The sequence below is a fragment of the Ixodes scapularis genome, unplaced genomic scaffold (assembly GCF_016920785.2).
Source record: "Ixodes scapularis isolate PalLabHiFi unplaced genomic scaffold, ASM1692078v2 PGA_scaffold1__304_contigs__length_218370807, whole genome shotgun sequence".
NCBI classification, from domain to species: Eukaryota; Metazoa; Arthropoda; class Arachnida; order Ixodida; family Ixodidae; genus Ixodes; species Ixodes scapularis.
In genome coordinates, this window is record NW_024609846.1 from 93,796,093 (window position 1) to 93,820,175 (window position 24,083).

At 43.7% G+C, this 24,083-nt stretch overlaps 1 protein-coding gene across 1 annotated transcript in view; it reads left to right on the forward strand.

Moving 5' to 3' along the window:
* LOC120840957 (neprilysin-like) overlaps positions 1 to 18,250 on the forward strand; it is a 160,647-nt gene extending 142,397 nt beyond the window's left edge. The window contains exons 17-22 of the mRNA XM_040501452.1: positions 4,806 to 4,857; positions 5,183 to 5,250; positions 9,003 to 9,133; positions 10,159 to 10,224; positions 14,428 to 14,600; positions 18,151 to 18,250. Of these exons, the coding sequence (XP_040357386.1) occupies positions 4,806 to 4,857; positions 5,183 to 5,250; positions 9,003 to 9,133; positions 10,159 to 10,224; positions 14,428 to 14,600; positions 18,151 to 18,250 (590 nt within the window). The remainder of the gene's footprint in view (positions 1 to 4,805; positions 4,858 to 5,182; positions 5,251 to 9,002; positions 9,134 to 10,158; positions 10,225 to 14,427; positions 14,601 to 18,150) is intronic.
* Positions 18,251 to 24,083: the final 5,833 nt, after the last annotated feature.

Genomic DNA, 24,083 nt, shown 5'->3' on the forward strand with positions numbered 1-24,083 from the left:
AGCGTCCTGTGTACCTCGAGCGCGCGCACGCAGCCGAAGCCCGGCAGAAAGCATGGAGCGCGTGCTGGAGACAGACCATTCGAAAGACACGCCCTGCCGTTCTCACTCTTTCCGTGATGATAGGTTCGATAACGCTTCGGCGTCTCGTGAACCTCGAGCGTGCACGCGCAGCAAAAGCTCGCTGGTAGGCAACGAACACGTGCTGGAGGCCCGGTTTGTAAGATACGCCCAACCATTCTCATCTTGTCTTTGACAAAGCGGAGTATAAGTTCGTCTTTAAATCGTCTGCTAAAACTTGGCAGTACGTTTGCAGGGGTTGTGGTGACGTCAGAACGCCGAGCCCTGATTGACACTGATTAGAAGGATAGTGGGTAGACCTTAAAACAGCCAGCATTGACGTCTGCCCGCTATCCTTCCAATCAAAGCCAATGGGAGCTAAGCGTTCTACCGTCACCGCAATTTCTAAGCAAGAAGCAGACGAACTTGCGCTTCGCATAGAAAGGCGGAGAGCAAGTTCGTCTGCTTCTTCTGCGAGGGTTCTGGTGACGTCAGAACACCAAGTTCTGATTGACTCCGATTGAAGGATAGACCTTAAAGCAGCTTGCTTTGAGGTCTACCTACTATTCTTTAGTCAGAGCCAATCAGAGCTCGGCGTCGTTCTGACGTCATCCCAACCCATGCAAAAGAAGCAGACAAGCTTGCGCTCCGCATAGCTTTCAAAATTAAACGAGTCAGGTGGCCACCGTTGTAAAAACGCGAAACTGTCGAGAGCCCAGCTTGCTTGTGTTTTCATTGTTATCATCAAGCTTAAATGGCAATTTCAACGTCGCAATTAAATGCTGTGAAAAGTGTTTTTGACTGCTACTGTTTTAAAGGCGTGTTGATGCGGAATAATATCTACGTACAATATTTTTTTTCGGGCTGGGCCAGTCATAATACTTGTTAAGGAGTAATATCTGTGTTTTGAAGTGATGGTCAAGCTTTTAACTGAAATAAGCCAATTGTCGCAAGTATGTTTATAAAGGTTATCGGAAGAACATAATGAAGCCATGACAATTATTTTTTTGCGGTCAGTCTGCTTGCTCCCTAACCGATACACCCGTCATTCACGGATTGTGCAGCTACTTCATTTTTTTTACACATTTTTATCCTATGAGTGACCGCAATTAGCCAAAACAACACAATAGCACTTCTTAATATGTCGTCATAATTATGTAATAAACACCGTAAGATATAAATTCATCACAAAAGATTATGAAGAACTAGTAGTGTGCAAACAGCGTGAACACCTAGTGAACCTTCATTTATTATAGCATAAAAAGTAATTTTCTGTATCATTCATGTTGTCATGGTCGGGAATATGCGATAACCGCAAGACTCCGAGTATTTCACTGCGTTTCAAAGATGAATTTCTAAAAATAAACTATCGATGTCATATTGTTGATAAATTTTCGGATAAATGTGTACATGCCATGGGTGCGAAAAAACGCCTGTGGAGAAAATTGGATCAAGTAATTTTCTGCTGAACCTGCATTCCCATAAGGTGCAGGCTGTCGGCACTTTACTTTCTCTCCTGCACAGGTCAACTATTCGTAAACCGGTTGGGCGTTTTGAGTGTCTCCGTAAGATTGGTCGTATTCACACGCTAATAGAGCTTGGGGATCTGACAACTTTGATAAATGGCGCTTTATAACTCGGTGCTGAAAAATAAATTAACCAATCCAGCACGAACATTAGGGATGTTGTTCTGCATCCTAAAATTGGGAAACTATGATTCTTCACGTTAGTACAATAGACCTTGGTGTGGAAAGGGTTAAGAAAAAGGTTGTAGAGGACGACCAAAAAAATAAAATTGTGTTTTTTTCGCTGTAACTATGGAAGTTCTTCTGTTTGGATTATTAGGTATCTTTTATAGTGCGCCCCTTGTTTAGATAATCTAATTTCAGCGCTCCTACTATTACTTTAACGTATATAGTACCGGAGCAAGATTTTATGATTATGTTTGACTGGCATGGCATCTGTTGTTGTATTTGGCTCCTTTCTTTTCATCGCTTAGCGAGGCCTTGCAATTCTGTGTTCGCCTTATCTTTTGTTTCCCTCACAGGTCTCGCCTATATTTGTACGCTTCGTGTATACCCCGTCCCCAGTGCAGTGATTGCTGTAAACTATTGCACTAGAGTAATTATACAACTGATTTTCGACACTTTAAATAAAAAATGAAGACCTGGGATTACTACAACATGTAGACTTGGGAATACTACAAAATGAGATTTAAACATTTTATTTTTTCAATCACTGCAAGGAAATTACTTTGCGGAAATTTGATTGCAATGATAGCATGGCATTCAGATTTGAAATCCAGACCACACTCTCTTACTAAAGCGAAACTTAAATTATATGTTTGGAATGATGGCCGACAGATGGGGCTACTTCCCCTCGACTCCGCTGCCAGGAAAAGTTGCGCGCGAGATATGCAAGTCTCGTTATTTGAATTTTGGACGAAGTTAATTCATCATGACTTTGCGGTGAGGGAAGGAAAGGAAAGTTATCAAGAATGACAGTGAAAGGTAACGTATGCACATTAAATGCGTGTAAATTAAAATGAGAATAAGAAAGAAAGTTTGAACACTAAATCCGTGACTCTTCTGGCATAGAATCTATCAAAGTGAAAAAGAGGAAGGTGCCTTGCCAGAAAGGCGGTACCGAAATTTCACTCGGGCTTCGTGAATCTCCCCGGCAGGGGCACTGTCTGTCTAGGGCCCTGCGCAGGCGCGGTCGTCCACCACACAGCTTTGAAAACATGTGCGCGAAGAAGGACGGTTCCTCGAGCCCCTAGCCATGTCGTCCGTCTCACGGCGTTCGCCAATAATGCGAGTGAATCTTCGATACAGTTGTTTCATGACAAGGCAGCACAGTTAATGTCTGACCGTAATGTCTGAAAGAAAAAAACCTTTCTCTTCTTGCATCGTTACCCCTGTTTTAGGAAAACAATAAGTTTCTGCAATACAAAATTAAAAAAAAAAAAATAGGAAGTACATTTACGCGTTTGCAGATTAACAACAATTTCAGTTAGAAACTATATACGCGTACCATGTTGCTCTAACAGTTTCCTGTGGCAATACAAAAAAAAAAAGATCCAGATAACATCGGGCACATTCATAATAAATGGAGTCTGAAAAATAGGGCCGTCAATTGGTTAAAATATACTCGCGCATTTGCTGTCGAGTTAAGGTGGGAAAATTTATCATGTATCATTTATACTTTTTTAACTAAACAGGACTTTACATATTGGCGGCAGCAAGAAATAGTCCACGCTTCGGCACATCAATAGCTAACCTGTCGAAGCCGCGGGTGCGAAGGCCACTTCTATGTCTCGCTAACTGAGATAATATTTTCAAGAATGCGTTATTTTTTTAATGATTTAATTTTAATAAGAAAAATCAACGCATTAGTTACTTCTTCGAAGAGCGCACATAACTTGTAAATTATATTTACACACAGAAAACTATTTATAATGTGAATAAAAAATGGAACCGTAACGCCTGAAAGAAAAAACAACTTTAGCGCATGCATAATTCTGTCGATTTTGCACAGAAGCGTTAGGCGGTCGAACAATCTGTATAGTCACCGCTAGGGGTGTCGCGAACTTTTGTCGAACCAGATTTTTTGGTCGAACTTTCGGGGTTCGACTGGGTCGAACCGGTTCGACGAACCTTCGAACTTTTCACCAGATTCGACCGGTTCGACTTTGTGGACAGTGTGGCCAGACCTTGATACATGCATGTCTAGGTTTAGAGAATTTCTTTTCTTATGCAAAGGGTTATTTTATATTGTGAACAGCTGCAATTGAAAGAAACTAATTCTATTCACTAAAGAAGTCAATAACTTAAATTTTAGTACTGTATTGACTGAAATAGCCGATCAGCGCTGCACTTAATTCATCTCTTAGCCATTACCATCCAATCCGAAGCCAACTGGCCAGCCTGTCGCGCATGCGCACACGAGTCGAACCTCAATACAAGGTTCGACGAACTTTCCACTAAAAGTCGAAAAAGTCGAACCTGGTCGAACTCGAACCGCGGCCGGTTCGCGACACCCCTAGTCACCGCATCTTTACTGTTTTAAAGCTATCGTCGTGCACACCTTTCATAAGGTCTTTTTGGGCAAGCTTTATCTTAAAGAGTAGAGAAACATATCGTACGTTGATAATTCTGAAACAACACTAACAAAGCTAAATATGTCGATGTGCCTTAGAATAAATTCAACGGCGCTAAAACGACACAAGTGCAAGTATGCAGAGGATACACATAACCACAGCGATGTGTTTAACGTGTGTTTTTTTAAAATAAAATAATTAGTAAAGTGCATTCGATTAACAGTTTTGAGATTAGAAATTGGAAGTTGAATATTGAATGTGAGAATGGGTATTATTTTTTTTTCAGACAAAATATTCTTTTTGAGTCAGACTGGTCGTATTTCTAGCTGGAAACAACATTTCCAACGATTAAGCATTGCCTATATATTGTTGTACCCAAAGAAATATCGTGTTCATTACGTTGCCTTGCTAGACCAGCTTTTCCGGACTGTATTATATTGACTGGGCCCAATTTTATTTACAGTTTCGTAAATATGTCAAGTGTAAATACTTTTCAGGCTGCTCGAGTGTCTGCTTGAATGCCACTCAGTTGCCTGTTTCGGTTAAACCAAAAAGTCGACCTAATTACTTTGACGTTTCATCCCGAAAAGAGACATCCCTGTTTGATGACACATAAAATTGATTCTGTGTTTCTTGCTGCCTGGGCCAGGCTTCCCCGCAGGGGTCTTGCAACCACCACTGTACCACAGAAACTATCCGAGGTAAGGGAACGTTTTCATCTGGATATGATGAGTTTATTATTTGTTCGTTTTTGTTATGGGCACACAACATTATCAAATTCTTGTACAATCCCAACCAAAATAATGGAAAATAAATTTGGAAAACTATTTGCTTCGATTGCGCCATAAAAATGTAAGCACGCATTAAATGTCAAGTGCGGTCCGACCACGTTATTCCGATGGTGCTCAATTGCTTTTTTACGTGTATCTTTTTGTGGAAACAGTTACATTATGAACACGCACCTCTCAGCCTTCAAATGGTAATCGGGATCGCTAATTTTTCTGTTTTTGTTTCTGATGCATTTAGGTCTGTGAACTACGGCGGAATCGGTGTGGTGATTGGACACGAAATTACGCACGGGTTTGATGACAAAGGTAAGTGCCACCTTGCCACAATATGCTTTATATTGCGGCGATATACCACCGCTATAGGCCATGGGGCAGTAATTGAGAATAGCGTTCAGTATTACCTCATACGGTTAAACGCCGCTCACATAAGGGAGTTTTAGCAGGTCGTTTCCACACGAACGGTTCGCCCTCGAACGTATCCGCGACGCCACTGCGCATGCGCGCGCGAGCCGTTCGGGGAGTCGGGAGGCTCTTCTCGTTCGTTTCTCCCATTCCGGCCGCTGGAGTCGTCACCGCAACGCAGCCAGCACCGTTCACGACTCGGGTAACAAAAAGATGGCGGTCGGTTCGGCGACCGCCTTCGCCGACTCAGCCGAGCGTTAGGCTTAGGACAGCCGGAGGCGATTTGGGTCGTCCTGTTTAAGTCTGCTTCATTTGAGAGGTTGAACCAAATTATTCCGAGGACTGCTCACAATGGTAAGCGATATTAAATGCTGTAAACTGCGCATGCTAGTAAATTTTTGCGATCTGCGGGCAGACTAGCTGCCGTGGTAACCGCGAGCAGACGCAATGATTTGGTTCGACGGTACACAACGTGAACGATCGTTCAAGTTGAAGATGACGGAGACACACCACATACCTTTACGGTCGTTCAGACACTTTTTACTCTATCTAGCTTCGCAGTTCTTGAAATTCCGACCGGCAAATGTTACGTTGGCCGTCTTGTTTACATCAGTCGTACGCCGGAAACACGAACCGCCACCACGGTGTCCACCACCGTCGCCACTAATTTACACGTTGCAGAATGTTTCACATGTTTACTAGAAGATGACGCCACCGTTAAGCATGATCATCATCATTGTTTACACGGTCGCACCACTTTCACGATTCGCTAAAGTCTGTCAAATTTGACGTACGGTTTCACGGAACGGACCAGCTGTACCGTTCGTGATTTCGGAACCGTGTGCTTGAAAAACGACTCGCTAAAACTCCCTATATATGTAACCGAGTACGACCGAGAGAGACCAGACCAGTTTTTAAGCCTCTTGCTACGTCTTAGGACTGGATGCGCTGCAGCGGACTAGGTCCTAGGACGTCGCAAGAGGCTTAAAAACCGGTCTGGTCTCTCTCGGTCGTACTCGGTTGTAAGAGTGTGAACGGACCTTGGTGCTGTGACACACAACACAGTCTAGGAGATCCGCAAACATATATTATACACCAGTTGTCTATCGAATCGTCGTGGCATTGTGTACGTACAACCAGCGAATGACCTCAAGGTTTCAGGGAGGAGTGAGCAACTATCCTACGGGTGACGTGTCGGTGGCAGCAATCTTACATAGTGACTGTCCGCTTAAGAAACGCAGGGCGGTGCCTATGATTATCACTACACTCTAAAAAAAGCCCGTCCGTCTACTTTCCCACACAACACTCGGAGAACCAATCACTGCAGCTTACGGAGGCAGCTCAGCGAATGACAATGCCGGAACATATGTTTAGACCACGGTCTAAGATACACTCTTCAGGTGAGGACACGGCGAGACTGAACGCGCCGAGTGAGGAATCAGATAGTGTTCGTTCGACGGGCATCCGAAAGGCTGCATTATTCCGCGGTCATCGTGCCCGCGGCTGACAGTGTCGCCGGCGGCCAGGGGGCGAAACTGTGTGAGAGCGAAAAAAAGTATATCGTTGTCATCACACCCCGGTACACCGTGGTCTTTCTGCACGAGCGACAACCTCGCTGGAGCTCTGCGCGTGTGGAGCATGAGGCGTCACAAACCGTCTTTGCCGTGCCCACGGGTCGACGAGTCATCTGCCGGCGCCGCTTAAAACCATAGTGAGAGAGAGAGAGAGTGAAAAGCGAACTTTATCTGCACTGCGCGAGGAGCGCGCTGTCCTCACCTGAAGAGTATTATCTTACACCGTGGTTTAGACCAAATAACGAATATGAGGTGTGACATTAAGCCATGCAAGCGTGACGTTTTGCATCGCTTAATGTCACAACTCAGACTGCCTTTTTTTATCTAAACATATGTTTCGGCATCGTCATTCGCTGAGCTGCCTCCTTAAGTTGCAGTGATTGGCTCTCCGAGTGTTATGCGGAAAAGTAGACGCACGGGCTTTTTTATAGTGTAGGGTTGTGCGAATAGGTGGTTCGAATCAAATAGCGCTGCGCCATTCGTAGCCATGACAGTGCATGGGAAAGTCATGACGGAAGGTTCTTTCAACAGTGCAGAAGCTAGGGATGACGCTGCACTATTCGATACCGACAACTATTCGCACACCTCTAATTATCACGTTTCGTTCTGAGTCCTCGACGTTTTCGAATGGCTGATGCTGCCAATGGATTGGCTGAGGAACAATATTAATATCTCCAGTACCCGCCACGCCCTGTAGCCTTCAGTGACTATATATAGTTGCAATCACGCAATGGCGTCTCAAATATTTTGTAATCCGTCACTCAATCAACAGGTTTGTCTGGTTGAGACCGCACTGCGGGCACGATCCATCAGTTGAAAAAAAAAAAAAAAAAGACCCGCAAGCGTGACGCCGCAAGCGCAAGCCGCAAGCGTGAGCAAAGCAATGCAAGCGTGACGCTTTGCATCGCTTAATGTCACAACTCAGACTGCGTTTTTGGGTCGAAACATATTTTTCGGTATCGTCATTCGCTTAGCTGCCTCCGTAGTTGCGGTGATTGGCTCTCCGAGTGTTGTGCGGGAAAGTTGACGCACGGGCTTTTTTTAGAGTGATGCTAGGTATCAACTAAAACACCGCCGATGCAATACACGAATATATGAGAAACCTTGTGAGTTCTTACAGTTGATAAGGTGGCACAGTCAGTGCTTCGCGTTTATACAGTCACATCCACAATTCTCGGAGCGGCTTATACAAAAACAAACTCAATCACTTGTTCCTGGTGGATTTTTTTTCTCTTTTTTTATGGTTGACTTTAAGATGCGTCAACAACAAAACGCTACAATGTTTAAAACCTAATTTATGACTCACATTGTCGAACAAATTAAACCTATACATAGTTTCCAATGAGTTGCAAGTATGAGTATTCGAGTGAACTCTGATCGGAGCAACCGCGACAGACGCAATGAAAAGCTGCTATGTCGTCCATTCCTCAGAAAAGCGGCGAAGAAAGTTTTCACAATTCGCAACACGTTGAGTAACTATTTCGAGACTCCGCTGCAGCACCCACCCACAGATCTCCATGTTAGCGTTTGTATAGCAGTTCAACGGAGAAATGAGGTCGCCATGTCACCACGCCACGTGTTTAAGGCTGCGTCTTTGACGGTACTTCGTAATCTGCCTATACTCCCACCTGATCCGTTAAAATAGCATGGCGACTCAACAGCACGTGACTGGACCAGCGTAGAAACTGACAAGTTGAAAAAAACTGCGTTGGTTTTATAAAAAAAATCTCTACACCTAGTCATTTCAACTTGTTTTTTCATGCGGTACTGTACAGGAGCAGCTGCAAAAATACCCTGACCGGCTTCCTCGAAAAGAAAAATTCAAGCGCTTTTGTTAACCACGGTTTCACATAAAAGTATATAAGGGCTGGGGCGCGTGAAAACAATCGGCTCATCTTCGCGTACTTTAGTCAGCTTGTGTGTTATGGCTGTGCCAACTCTTATTTTCAGGCTGACTTAGATAAAACTTGACTCGTCCCAAATTAAGGCGGTCCGATCCCGGCGTCGTAATGGTCGCGTTTTCTACTATTATCGGTCTAGATATTTTCAATTCAAAGGTGCTTCTCTCTCGTGCATTTCCAGGCCGTCAATTCGACCAGCACGGTAACCTGAAACAGTGGTGGAAGCCTGAGGCGCTGAACTTGTTTCACGCAAAGGCGCAGTGCATGGTCAGCCAGTACAGCAAATATGTCCTACCAGAAGTCAACATGCCTGTGAGTTTGATATAGTTAATTAAGATTGTCATTACTGTTGGAATGCACTAGGCCATGCGAACAATCAGCACCCATTTTATGGGAGCCCTCGTCGACCAAAGCAGTATTATATTTGCTGCTTAGAGACCGGGTCTTTCCGTTCTTACACCGATGCCGTTTAATTATAATCAGTGAAAGCTTAAGACTTTAGTGGAAGCTCCTCTCACCCCTTTCCAGTTTAGTCTAGGAAACGATGGAGAGGAGAGGATGTCGCCTGCATTCCAAAGTTCGCTTTGCTAAAGCGAAAAGGGGTGGAAGGAGCTTCCCCTGAATTAACCTTTAACCCTTCACCAATTATAGCCTTCAGGTAATGTAAAATTGTTTAATAAAAGCTCATTACATTTGGGTTTTAGTGTGACCTAATTCATTGTGCCCGCTTGTGGCCGCTTACGAAAAACAAAAAGAAGAAAAGACTGGCGCAATGTTTCCTGGATACCTCAGTTTGGTAACCATTCTATTTCAACTTCTTATTGGCAGCCACGTCTTTCGTGCTTTGTTTGCGTATTCCTAAAGAGACGCGTAGCATGGTCATTGATCAAAACGTAGCCAAAGTCACTGACACGCTAAGAACATCAAAGAGAAGCTTCTAGTTGCCCGGCTTTTCGTAAAAGTTCAAACCCCTTAGTTTAACCTAAAAAAAAAAACAATACTGTGGTACAGATGCACAACTGGGAGCGAGTTAAGTATACCTCCTTCGCGAGTGAAAATGCGGATCACAGTATATAGTAACTTGAATATAACCACAAAGACAACAGAGACGAGTAAATAAAAAAGTGTGTATTCTGGAATCATGCACAGTGTACACTCGTCCCGGGATGAGCAATCAGTCGTTTATTCTATACAATAAAGTAAATCATTGCCTGGTGATAGGTGCTGCATCAGACAGAAGGAAAGAATTCATTTGACAGAGAGAGGGAGGAAAGTTTATTCTGCCCTCGCTGCAGAAGGACAGCGACAGTCTCTATCTATCTCTCTCTCTCTTCCAGGTGAACGGCGTGAACACCCAAGGCGAGAATATCGCTGACAACGGAGGCGTGAAGCAGGCATTCAGGGTAAGTGCGAGCCTGAGGTTTGAAGTTTCCTACACATCAAAGAAAATAAAAGATAAAGCAGCCGAATGAATGGAAGGAACGCCTGCTGTAGCGAAGTGACCTTAAAACGACGGCAGTATGCTTTGTTTAGTGACTGACTTCTTTGTGTTTTTGTTGGCCGTTATTTTAAATTTAAAGGGTTGCCTTGAAATAGTGAGATTAGTCGAGCTACGCTACGAACTAATGGGGTCAACGAAGCAGCGTCAAAAGTGCAAGCCACCGGGCCTTTTCTGTTTGTGATTGGTTCAGCGATGATCGAACACGCAGAGCAACATGACGAACACCATGATGGTGCGCTTTTGACGCTGTCTAATTAGTCCTCTCAGCTTGTAGCATTGGCTGCGTCTGGACTTAAGGTGAGACAAAGCACAAGCTCTGTCGTTTCTAGGCCATCACTCTAAAAAAAGTCTCTGCGTCTACTTTCACGCACAACACTCGGAGAGCCAATCACCGCACCTTACGGAGGCAGCTTAGCGAAGTACGATGCCGAAACATATGTTCAGAGCAAAAGACGCAGTCTGAGTTGTGACATTAAGCAATGCAAAACGTCACGCTTGCATGGCTTAATGTCGCAACTCAGTTTAGACAACAATTCAGACCAAAAAACTGCGTTTGTTGGTCTAAACATATGTTTTGGCATCGGCATTCGCTAAGCTGCCTCCGTAAGGTGCGGTGATTGACTCTCCGAGTGTTGTGTGCGGTTGTAGACGCACAGACTTTTTTTAGAGTGATCTTTCTAGTCGCTTACAGCCTAAGTAAAGTTGAACGTCATTATCCTCGAGCATCTATCATCGCTCCGTAAGCAATAAGATTGCGCCACTAGCCGCCGAAAAACGACTGAGGGAGCGAGAAGTGTGAATACAATATGCCCTGCGTCTACAGGTCTGTCCCAAAACTTTCCGGAATGATTTTTTGTAGTCGGCAACGCCGCCTGGCGGGGCGGTGCTTCGGGCGGAGAGGTTAGCGGGGTATCTAAGCTTCAAAATGGGGCTGGTCTCAGTTGCCTGCGGGCAGTTATTGAGGCAGGTCACGCTCCGCGCAAAGGTATCTACGGCACCCTCGTCAAGAACAAAATGTACCAGTTTTTAGAGCCGCGTTATGCAATCAAGTTTTGTGTGAAACTGGGTAAAAACGGCGCGAAGTCGCTCGAAATGCTGCGGAAAGCCCTACGGTGACGACGCGATTAAACAAAGCCAAACTTTTATGAGCCACAAGAGGTTCCGGGAAGGACGGGAGCCCGTCAACGACGACGACGCCTCGGGACGCCCGCCGACATCACCATCGGACGACTCGGTGCAAAAGGGCGTCAAGTTTTGGACAAGTACCGACGATTAAGTGTTCGGATGATCGCAGGGGAGCGTTGAATACTAAGAACAATCGTGCATCGCATTTTAGCGGGGGATATTCAAATGAGGAAAGTCTGCGCGAAAATGATGCCAAAGGTCCTGACGAGTGAGATGAAGGAAGAGCGTTTCTTGAAGTGCCAGGAATCGCATGAACGCTACAAACGGACCCGGAATGTTTGGACAGAGTGATCGCAGGGGACGCGACGTGGATTTTTGTGTACGACCCCGAATCAAACCGTCAGAGCAGGATTGGCACACCACGGAGTCTCCTCACACGAAAAAGGCAAGGTTGAGCAAATCGCGAATCAGGGCAATGCTCACTGTGTTTTTCGACAGAAAAGGTGTGGTTCACAGTGAATTCGCGCCACAGGGACAAATAGTCAACAAGGAGCTTTACTGTGAAGTGCTCAAACGGTTGCGCAACATGGTTCGACGAGTCCGAAAAGAAATTCGCGAACTTTGGAACTTGCACGCTGACAATGCGTCAAGCCACACCGCGCTCATTGACTCAGTGTTGCTGGCCAAAATAGGTGTGGCAATGTTGCCCCAGCCGCCGTACAGCCCCGATCTGGCACCACTGGACTTATATTTGTTCTCAAGAATCACAAGAACCCTGAAATAAACTCGGCATGGGACGCTGGAGACGGTAAAGGCAGCTGCGACGACCTCACTCAAGGATGTTCCCGTTGACAGCTTCCAGTGCGCCTTCAAGGATTGGGTGGAGCGTTGGCAACGGTGCATCGAAGCAGGGTGACCATACTTTGAAAAGTTTTGAAAAGATTGTAAACTAATATTGATTAAATGATTTATAAAAAAACAATTCTGGAAACTTTTGGGAGAGACCTTGTATTATTATTATATTTTAGCTGTCGGTTATTTCAGTTGTGCAGTCACCGACAGCTCAAAAAAAGCATTGTGTGGTTCGTTGTGTTCACTCGTCTCGCTCCGTGATTCTATCTTCGGCATTTTTAGACGCTAATGCACCAATGTCATTGGCTGCAAAGCAACAATAAAATGCCCGGGACTTGCCATGCCGTGCATTTCTTAATCTTCAAGTGACTAAGATAGGTGGCCTGGCATTTCGAGCTCTCGACGTTACTATATTTCGTTCCACCTTCAGTCCAGACGCGGCCGACGCCATGAGCTGATGGGGCCGGTCGGACGGCGTGAAAAGAGCACCCTCATTGTATTTGTCGTGTTTCTGTAGGCGTTCTATCATTGCTGAACAAATCATAAACAAAAAAATTCTAGTGATTTTCGCTTTGGCGCTGCTTTATCGGTTCGATTTGCTCGTGGCCTTGACTGCGTCTGGGCTCATGCAGAAACTAAGTATAATCGTCCGGTCTATCTTGAAGTTTGCTCCGTGACCTCGCTTTGTTACAACGCCAGCAAACTCACTGCGGTCTTCGAAGTGTTTCAACTCTCCGCAAGTGACCTTGAAACGGTGGCGCAACAAACATCGCCAAGGTAGGTTCGCAGAGAGCGTGGTAAAGCATCATATAGCAGAAACGGTTAACTCAAGTGCTGCCTTCAGCAGCCATTCACTTTTACCGGATGGAAATTTCTGTGGGATATTTTATGCTTTTATCGATTAATCGGAAAAAGATCGCTAAAAAGAACAACTAATTTAACTGACTTCCACCGATTGAGGCCTGAATTCTGCCGTATGCTACCGAACCGATACTCGAGAGACTTGTCTATTCCAGATTCAGCATAGCCTAATCCGAACCTTAAGTCTGTTTTAAAAGAGGGGCCAGTACAGGTAGAGCATATTGTGTAAACACCATGTTTGAGACTCCTCTACGTCAAGAAAAGTTACATTTTGTGTATTTACGTGGCAACCCAGCGAAGAGCATCAGACGCGCCTGAGCGAAGGACTAAGGACCGATTTCGACCGCCTGCAGGGATCTGTTGACGTGCATTCAAAGTCGCGGTTACATGCCGCCTTCTCCGTAATACGCCGTTGTCAAATTGCGGGCAACTCGGTCGGCATTCGAACCTGGAAATCCGTAGACCAGCTCATTGCCTGGGAGCCGAGGTACCTATTCCTATACGTCACCATGAAAATGGTGTCCTGTTTAGATTGTCCACGAAACTTATATTCGTTTTAATATGGAAAAGGTTTTTGGAACGACGCTTGATACAGTTTTTTTTTTAATAACCATTTCATGGGACTTAGTAATTTATACGTGATCAAGCAACGGTAAACGAAACGATCCTCAGATGGGACACACCAGGAGTTCAAGGAATGGCACTTCCTAGATTCCACAGCTAAATCTAATCTCACGTAGCTTATTGCCTTCCAGTGCTTCAGCCATTCACCAATAGCAATCGCTCTGCGTGACACTAAAAAAACTCAAATACTTCACTGCAGCCTGAATGGCTGCTGAACATCCACGCCATTCAGCTGAAGTTACTTCAACTCTTCGTATTCTGAGATGAAGATGCTGCAATTTGGATCATGTAGCCATGCGTCTTACGAACCGGTGGCCGATTGTGTTAACGCGCCGAGACTTGAAGCACGTGAAGTGAAAGCTCACACTGCAGAACCCATGAATCGCGGCTTTAATCCTCAACTCCTGCCCGATTCAAACTGGATTAGCAGAGTACAGGCGTATAGGTGTGTAGCACGCATACGTGATGCACCTCAAAGATTTCAGGCTGCAGTGGTGCTGCACCAGCTAAGTTTCTCATTTACAGCGGAGACACCAGATGCCCATTGGGGTTGGTTAACTTCTCACTATCTAAATTAACACGCACAGAACACAATTGTCATAATGCTAAGGATCGGTAAATTTGGCCTGGTACTACCACGCAGGCCTACAAGCGCAGGGAGGAGCGCACTGGCACGGAGCCCCAGCTTCCGGGCCTCAACCTGACGCACGACCAGCTGTTTTTCCTGACGTACGCCCAGATATGGTGCGGCACAATGCGTCCTGAGCACGCCGTTAACACCATCCGAACTGGAGCACACAGCCCCGGACGATTCAGGTAAGGAACTAACTAGTCCGGTAACGTCGTAATAAATGACTGATATCGTTCGAGTGATTGCGACAGTGATGTTGCAACTGAGGGTCTTATTTAATATACATATAACCTCTTGTGCAATGACTTGAACAACGGTTTTCCTCACCTTAGGATGAATCAAACTCAGAGCTACGGGCATCCAGGCTCAATTCAGGCCCCTATGTAACTCGCACTCCCCCGTCATTACGAAGGTTCAAAAGAAGTAGGCGGCATTTCTACGCTTGGTTTCATCGTAGACCCGATATCGGTTGAAAGCTAAAAGACACTCAAACGCAAACATGCGGACTAAGAGCGCATTGTCATGGTGCACTGTCGGGATTTGATAGGATTAGCCGCGAAGAACCCTCTCAAAGAAAGATTATGAAATTCGTGAAGCTGTGACGTCGGGTTGTACTTCTGGCGTTTCTTTATTGGGGACATCGGCACTTACTCTCTAAGCTGTGTAGCGTTTTTACGTGCTGCAGGGCTTCGGTGATGCCGCGCCTTAGTCTTAGCATAACCCTTGAAAGTAAAAGATGTGGCGTCATCACCCAGTCTTTCAGCCTTTGATGGAGGGACAATTTTTTTTTACAATTTGGCAACTTCAGCGGGTCTGAAGTTGTTATATTGCATACTGAAAGGTGATTTTAACAAATGCTTGCCAAGGTATTTAGTCGCACGACCGGTACCAGCTACGCGAGGTTTTACAATAGAGCGCCAACTTCGTATCTTTATTACACCGACTCTTGTCAATTGTACATCTTTTCCCACGAACTATTGAAGGATTGAAGTGTTTTCTGAAGTGAATGTCAATTCCTTTCCAGTCGAGTTATTCTTGAAAGCATTGTAAGGCTGTTGGTAAAAGTTTACCTGTTTTTACTGTATTGTTGTTTCATTTCCATGTTACCAATGTGTACATCCCACAGTGCATTGTACTCTTACCTTTGCATATACATGCGTATGCAGTGATGCTTACTAACCCCTCCTTCCCCCATTTTCAAAATGCAGACTAGCAAAATTTATATTTTTTATAAATTTTGAGATGCTAATACTTCCATCCAGGAGTATGATAGGAGAGAGCATACAGCATGCATACACACGTTTTATAAAAAAAGAAAAATGCAACAAAAGCAATACACACTCTCAACAAAGAAAAACGATAAGATTTTATACGCAATCTTCTCGAATGTGTTGGCAAAACTTCTGAAAAAAGATATAAACTGCTGCGGCAGTTTTTATATAAAACTGCCGTCAGTGAAGCCAAACAGCGTTTCTTCGGAAGTACTTTGCCAGAAATGTTGCTCAACAGTCCGTGTCAGTTTTGGTGTGCTGTGAACCCCTGCAAGAGACCTGGTGTAAGGCTCACCAACTCGAACGGGGAAGAGATATCAGAGAGGGAGTGGAAATCCGCGCTAAACGAAATGTTCGTCGACTTCCTTTCCAGCTCAAACATTCTTGACTGCCCTGACTTGCTCCCATCAAACTTTTGTACTATGGATTCCATTACTACAGACTGTGGTGGCATTGTCAAAATTATTGATGGCCTTAAACTATCCTCATCATCTGGCACTGACAATATGAACTCAAAATTTAAAAAAAAAACACTAAAATGTACTTTTTCCGTTATTCTAACTAAGCTTTTCCAGCAATCCCTCAATCTTGGTACTCGTTCCGAGGACTGGAAGGTACGGAAGGTGATTCCGGTCCATAAATGTGGAGATAAATCTAGCCTTAGTAATTATCGTTCGATTTCATTAACGAGCATCCCCTGCAAACTTCTGGAACACATAATTAACTCTCATCTTGTTGCTTTCCTTAATTATAATTCTTTTTTTACCCCTGCTCAACATGAATTTAGGGAACTATTCTCGTGCGAATCTCAGTTGTTAACACTTACTTACAATCTTCATGTCGCTCTTGATCGTTCTCATGCGGTAGATTACGTATGTTGAGATTTCTCAAAAGCATTCGACAAAGTTTCACACCGGCTTCTTCTTCATAAACTCACTGTCCTTAACATAGAACCCCATGTTTTTGCTTGGATTTATTTTCTTAAATTAACCGCTTACAATTTGTTCATGTTAACGGCTGTAACTCAGTTCATTCACTAGTAGGTGCAGGCGTTCTCCAAGGTTCCGTACTAGGTCCTCTTTTATTTCTTATATATATTAAGGATCTACCTACTCATGTTTCTTCATCCATTGGCTTATTTTCAGATGACTGTGTCATCTACAGGGAGATAACCAATGATTCTGATATTCATTCTCTTCAGTCAGACCTTGACAGCATTTACCGGTGGTGTGACACATGGAATATAAAACTTAACATTAACAAATGCAAATTCATGAAAGTATCACATCAAATGAACACATGCCATTCTTACAATATCAGCGGCGTTGTCCCTGATTTTGTATTATCATATAAAGATCTTGGTGTGCATATAACAAATAAACTTTCCTGGGATACTCACATTCAATACGTTATCAATAATGCAAACCGCATGTTAGGCTATCTTAAAAGAAACTTCTCTCTTGCTCCCACTTCTTTAAAACTACTTCTTTATCAATCTTCGGTCCGAAGTAAACTTGAATAAGCCGCAGCTATATGGGACCCTGGTATAACACTTGCATTTTTATTTGAAGCCATTCAAAACCGTTCTGCTCGATTCATACTACATAACTATGACCGAACATCCAGCGTATCAGCAATAAAATTCAATCTCTGTTTTCCTGTCCTCTCTCTTCGCAGGAAAGTGTCACGCTTGTGCTTATTTCACAAGATCTATTATCTTAACACGTCAATGCGCCAGTTTTTGTTAATACAACCGTCTTATATCTCATCGCGCGTCGACCATCGATATAAAGTTGGCATTGCTCACTGTCACACATCACTTTTTTCAGTCTTTTGCCTAAAACGTCACTGGACTGGAGTCGCCTTCCCGCAGCTGTAGTCGAGATTGCCGAGTGCTCCGATTTTTAAATTGCTGTTTACAATTATTTTTTGTATCCTCTATAACTCCCTTGTTAAGTGAATTTGTGTGTGTATTGTTTCAAATTATATATTTTTTCGTCCTGTTTAACTCACTAGTTAGATATATTTGTTTTGTTTGTATATTGTTGCTATGCCCCCCCCCCTTTCCCGTAATGCCTTCGGGCCCTGAAGGGTATCAATAAATGAATAAATCATCTCAAGCAAAATATCTCTCAGCAATAAGCAAGAATGACAAACGTCGGAGCAAACCCATGTGACACAAAGCTTGACAAAAAAAGGCATTGTGTTTTGTTGTTTAACCGCCCCCTCCCCCCCCCTTCAAAAAAAAAAGGGGGGGGGGAGGGGGGGAAGCCGAAACATAAATTATTTACTTCAGGGATCCCTAGATGGCTTCCTAGGGGCACGGAATGAGCAAAGCAATTCAATCGGACGACATGGGACAGCAATTCAAGCAAATGACATGAGTCAACATAAATAAAGAAAAGCGACAAGAATTATTCCAGCAACACTTCTATTGAAACTCGACGCATCTTCTTTTCGGCAGGGTCATCGGAGTGTTATCCAACTCGGAGGACTTCGCAAAGGCGTACAAGTGCCGGCGAGGGAGTCCCATGAACCCAACGCACAAGTGTGTCGTCTGGTAGGGCAAGCGGCCACGGAAAATGTTCGAGCACGAGAATATTTCGCGATCGCAGAGAGAAGGAAAAGCTATTTGTTTGTACACTGTAGACATCATGTTACTCGTTTTAATCGCGTGATCCAGGTGCAGACTGTTGAGAAGGAAATGGAGGTGACCAGCACGAGTCTCGTAAGATTTGTTCCTTTTGACTCGCCATTTTGTTTGCGCGTTCAATTCTTCAGGAAATTACGTAGAATGTCGTAGCAGAACGGTTGTTTTTACTTTCTTTTTATTTTCATCACACTGTTTACACATAAATGCATCTGCGCCCTCTTCAAAACCCCAGGAAGCAGAATTGGCGGCGGCCATTTCTTGGGCAAGACGCGTGTGTTTGGATCCGAGCTCTCGACACGAGCTGGACAGGGCTCCCGAATGCACACCTCAGTGTTTAGCACACGTTCAGAGTGCGCGCCCAAACAATTGCGGACTTGGATACCACGGCGCATCTGCTGCTCGATGGCACGCTCTTTTAAAAGAACGCTCCATTCTGGTGACCGGACGCAAGGGATCTGGGAATACTTGGCGATTTCGCACCCATAGAGTAAAACCCGTTGAGACGCCGCCGTTATCTTGGCTCCCTGCTTACGAAACCAATTGGCAAAAAAAGTGTCATATAATGAAGGCACGGTAATTCTCGCTCCTGCGTATAAGCTAAGCCGAATCCCTCGAATCCAAAAATAGAGTTCTATACATGGTTCGCACATGACGTCAACGCAACATTCTAGCGGTCATCCCTTTCTGTTCCTGCCGAGAAAACAAATTCGGTGGTGCAAATTGTCTGCAGCTGAGGAGATACGCTCTGTGACGTCAGTGTAAGCCATGTATACGGTGAGAAACTGAAGGAAAGATGGAGACGAGAGCTTGCGTTGGCATCAGAGCGCCGAGCTTTGATTGGATGGATAATAGGTATGCGCAAATTTAGCCAGCTTCCTTCGTCTCTACCCCCTACCTCCCCTCCAATCAGCAGACAAGAGCATCGTCTGCTACTCATGGAAAGTCTGGCGTTCGAACGCCGGACTCTGCGCCAGAGAGGAGCAGACGATGCTCTTGTTCGCTCTGATTGGAGGAGAGATAGGGGGTAGAGAATAAGGCAGCTGGCCTTTGCGTCCACCCACTCTCCTTTCAATCAGAGCTCGTCACTCTGACGCCACTGCAAGCTCTTGTCTCCTCCTCACCCTTAATTTCTCACCGTATACGCAAGTTTCAGCCTGGATGGCGGAACTGTACAGTGTAATAATATTGCTTAATGGATATGTACATACTTGCTCCTGTCATTTGACAACTCCATCCTTTTTACCAATTTACTTTGACGTCTCGTTGTTCTACTTGACCGTATACGTTCCCACCAAATGATTTAAGCGATGAATAAGTTTACGCGATGAAGTTCGTGCTTGGAGTGTAGCCGCTCTAGTCCATATGCGTTTCATTCGCGAGCATTACGATCTGTTCTTTTAATGTTATCGTTCTTATTTTGTTGCTAGTTTTATTGCTGGACTGCAAACTCATATATTCTTTTCTCATAAGGGCAGGGTTACTTTCCTGTTCAATTTTGACAGAAAAGTAATTTCTGGATAACTTTTCAGTGAAGAATTGTTAGAAGCACATATCTTGACGCCTTGACCCTAGACGTTGTTTAGTGGAAATGTCAAAGGGAGAAATCATAATATATACTATAAATTAAACTGCGAAGGTATTTAGAGTTTCTGTGGAGGTATTTACCCGGGAAGGTATTTATAGTTTCCTCATTTAGATAGTAGAGTGTTGGACGTTATCAAGTTTGTTTTTATTTTTGGGACGAAGCAAGCACAAGTCAACATAAGAAAAAAAAAAAAAGACTAGGAGAAAAAATTGGTTTTATTTACTTCATTAAAAGAAAATACATAAATACATAAATAGTTCCGCAACAACCGGTCAGATATGTCAACGTTCGCTTAAGAGCGACGTCACACGACGTCCAAGCAGATGAGATACGTTATCTCGAGCTTGACTTTCTGAAAAACTAAATATCTGATTATTACTCAAATAACCTCTCAGGAAAAGCCATATGGGCTCGTGTGATTTCTCTTTGTCAAGTACTCTTTTTTTTTTCGTTGTTGATAGGCTGTTTGATGTTGTTACACTGAGAATTATACTTGTTGCTACGCGCAGAGTACCAGTAATGTATGTGACTGGCTGCGATTGATACTCATGTTATGGTTGGGCCGACACAGTCACTCGCAGCTTAGGAAAAGCAGCGCATGGTTTATCAGGATCACGCTTTTCTAACTTTGTGATCGGTTCTTCAGAGTTTTTATTGGCTAATGCCTCATTCTCATTCACTGGGGAACGATAATAAGATGTCCGGTTCGCTCTACACCCAGCGCTTCTTAAATGTTAGGGACTGTGAAAGTCCACGTTTTGTTTTCTTTTGAATAGTGTGCCTTTTATGACCATTACTCTTGCAGTTGAACTGACGAGACCAATACAAAATAATGGAAATTGGAACACGTTTTGTGCTTGATGATTAAAAGAAGTGTTATTTATTGTAATTCAGAAAAGCAGACATATGTTTACGCCCTTGCATTCCATTTTAATTAAAATGCTGTATTTTTGCCGTGTAGTCAGATGCATTCGTGACCGTGATACCACACGCACATCAATTTTTTTTTCTAGTTGCAATTTTACGCAATGTAGACAATGGTCAATTGCTGTTTTTTGCTTCTATGTCGCCTAGTCTAACTTGGGTTTCAGAAGTATTTTACTACATTTAGCAGCAGCTAGGCTACAAATAAGTAGCAGAAGGAACAAATTCAAACTGAAAATAAGTTACTACAAGGGTATGATCAGGCGTGATAACTCGAGAATTTATCGCAAAACCTATAGATAAAGAAGTTTCTGTGACTATCACAAATGTGAAGTACAAATTTAAGATTGGGTAAAAAAAATGTGATGCAAATAAAGACATATATTTTGTTTGCCTGGAGAACAAATTTACTGCGACTTTCTGAGCACGGAATAGGCAGCAATACTTAATATACGCCGAAAACCAGAGATCCTATGTATTCCTGAACATAAAGTCGACCTTATCAGTCAAGTTATCAGGTCGTTGAAACCTAGGTAGAATTGAAGGGCATGGTCAACCTTGGCACCACAACCCATTGGCGTAACTTGCCTCTGACTTGCTCAGCTAGAACAGCTTGCTAGCTGGTTACAACCACGATTTAAATTAGTCTTTGTTATGTAAATGTTTATTGATTTTTTTACCTGTTCAAAGCTACCACTGTTATTGTAAAGCAATCGTGATTGCAACGCTGTTGATTTCATTATAGGTTGCTATCACGGGAGTTAATATCGACGGAGAGCGTAGGTCAACAAAATTATCCGTTTTTAAAATCGGTTCTGCGATCTACAGCAATATAATTTCTGTCAAAACAATTTTCTTTTTTTTTAAGCTTTGTTGAAAACTATTTTTATGGTGTTAAGTAACGTGAAAATAAACAGATTTATAAGTCTGGGGAGTTATTTCATTAAAAAAATATGGGGATTGTAAATAAGCTAGTAACTATATTTTGATGTTTCCTTTTTTGACGAATCAAAAGTTCCAAAAGCGTACGAATGATTTACTTGACAGTAAAACAGGCTTCATAAGAGAAAGTTGCTTTTGAGCGTAATGTTTTAAAAAATAAATTTGTTCTAATTTCAGAAATTATATACAGCAGTTAATTAATTACATTGACGCACGACGCGAAACTGAATTTTGCGACTGATCAAAGCAAGTTTGATTAATTTGGGTCATGGGGTAGGTAAACTTTTTCGCTGTTGCGTTGAAGCTTGGCGCAAGTGTTTGTATACAGGGTGTGCGGAGGTAAACAAAAATAAACAATGGGCGAACGTCCAGAGGGGGCATGTTACTTCCGGTTGGCTATTGTTTTTGCTTGTTTTTGATGACCGTCAGTGAGTAGCGCATACTGTAAAAGTGTCACCACCGTGGACTAACTGCGGTACCTCCTAAAATTTACTTACACGGGATCGACATCCCTTCCTGTTGCCTTGAGGGAAAAGAACGATCACTTTTTCCTCGAGGAAACGACAAATCTTCCGAAGGTACCGCGGGCGCATCTCCAGGACTACCTATTCCACTAGCGTGGTTCATATACCTGAGAATGACTTAAAACCTACGAATCCCTAAACGCGTTCAACTACTTCGTGAACGGCAAGGCATTGGCGGTGCACACTTACATCCCCCAAGCACCGAAGATACGCGCCATGCTTCCCCACGTGGGTTGCCGAGCCTGGTTTTGATTTTAGCAGACAACCTTCCGAGAGTTATTATTACGCTTCCTTTAGCGCGACACGAATCTCTGTAATGCACAATTTTCTAGTACTTTGACTCGCTTGCTTAGGTAAATGCTTCTTTCCAAGATCTCCGGGCACATTGCATTTGTACGTGCCGTAGCTGCCCATCGTTGTAGGGAGATGGTCGGTCGGTCGAGGCGCGGCGGCACCGGCGCCGCATTCTCACGTTTGTCGCGTTGCGCCATCTGTCGGTAGCACATCGAAGCAAGCTAGCACAGCTAGCATCGTTTGCCATTGCCGTCGTCCTGCGATCACCCAGGCTCGGAGGCGTCGGTGTTGTCCCCCGCTTCGATATAATCGAAATAACTTCACTTGTGACATTTTCTTTGTGCCGGTACGCATCGGCAGCTTAGAGGCACGACACTGGGGAATTTTTAGAGCGTAGCTCTCACAGAATTGTTCACAGTGAACCAAGAGTCGTTGCGCGCCCACCCAAACATAAGGTAAACATCGGAAAACCGGAAGTGTTTCTCTCCCCCTGTCATGGCGGCCGGAAGTGGCGCGCGCACCCTGTATAGTGATTCGCAAAACATCTGATTCTGTTTGTTTCTGATCCTGTTTGTTATATTCAATTGTTGAGAAATATGTTACCTGCTCCTGAGTACAAGGTTACTAAAGAGGCTTTCCAGATGATAAAACAACAGCTGTACAATGAAACCTATGTGCAAGCCTTTGGAAGCCGTATAGTCACGTTACTCTTTATTGCTGTTTGTGATTGCTGCCTGTTGATTTTTCAATGTGAAATTGTTGATGACGGATATTTTCAGCCCAATTTTTCTATTGTAATGATGGAGGTATCGTGCAGTGTACTTTTTTGTTTTTGTTTCTTGTATTTTTATCTGCAGGTTTTCTTCTTGTGCGGGAAACCATGGTCCCGCATCTTTAAACCGTCTCCAAAGTGCATCGTTATTCTGGTTTAATGGGAGGCACCGAATATATCTGCTAATCAAGAAAGAGCATGTCTTTTTGTTTGTTTGTTTTTGTAAAAAGTAGGTTGTCTCTCTGTTGATGTTTGGGATTTTTACGGTGTCCGCATTTTATTTTGTAAATAAAGTTGAAGTAACAGTTCGCTGTATCTTGTCGTCTACGTAACAACAGACAGTATCACCAACCAAACGATTGATCTTTGTCTCTCTATACACTCTCAGAAAAAAAGGAGTATTCTTACACCCTTTTTTCCATATAGGACACCCCAAAACTTCGTTTCGACGTACTGCGTGCTGACGTCAAACTGGTGGCACTAACTTTCAAGAGAAGCTTGATAGTCGTGTGGCTATCACCCCTAAATAGCTAGTGTAAGTGCAGCTGATTACAAAAAAAAAAAATAACCTGGGTTATCTTGGCCGTACTGCAAAACCTCGGTGTTTTCTTTTTCTGGTCTTTGATACGTACTTTAGCTGTTATAAGTTATATCGCACCGTTATCAAGCCCCTCGTAAAATTTGGGTTGCGGGTTCAATCCCC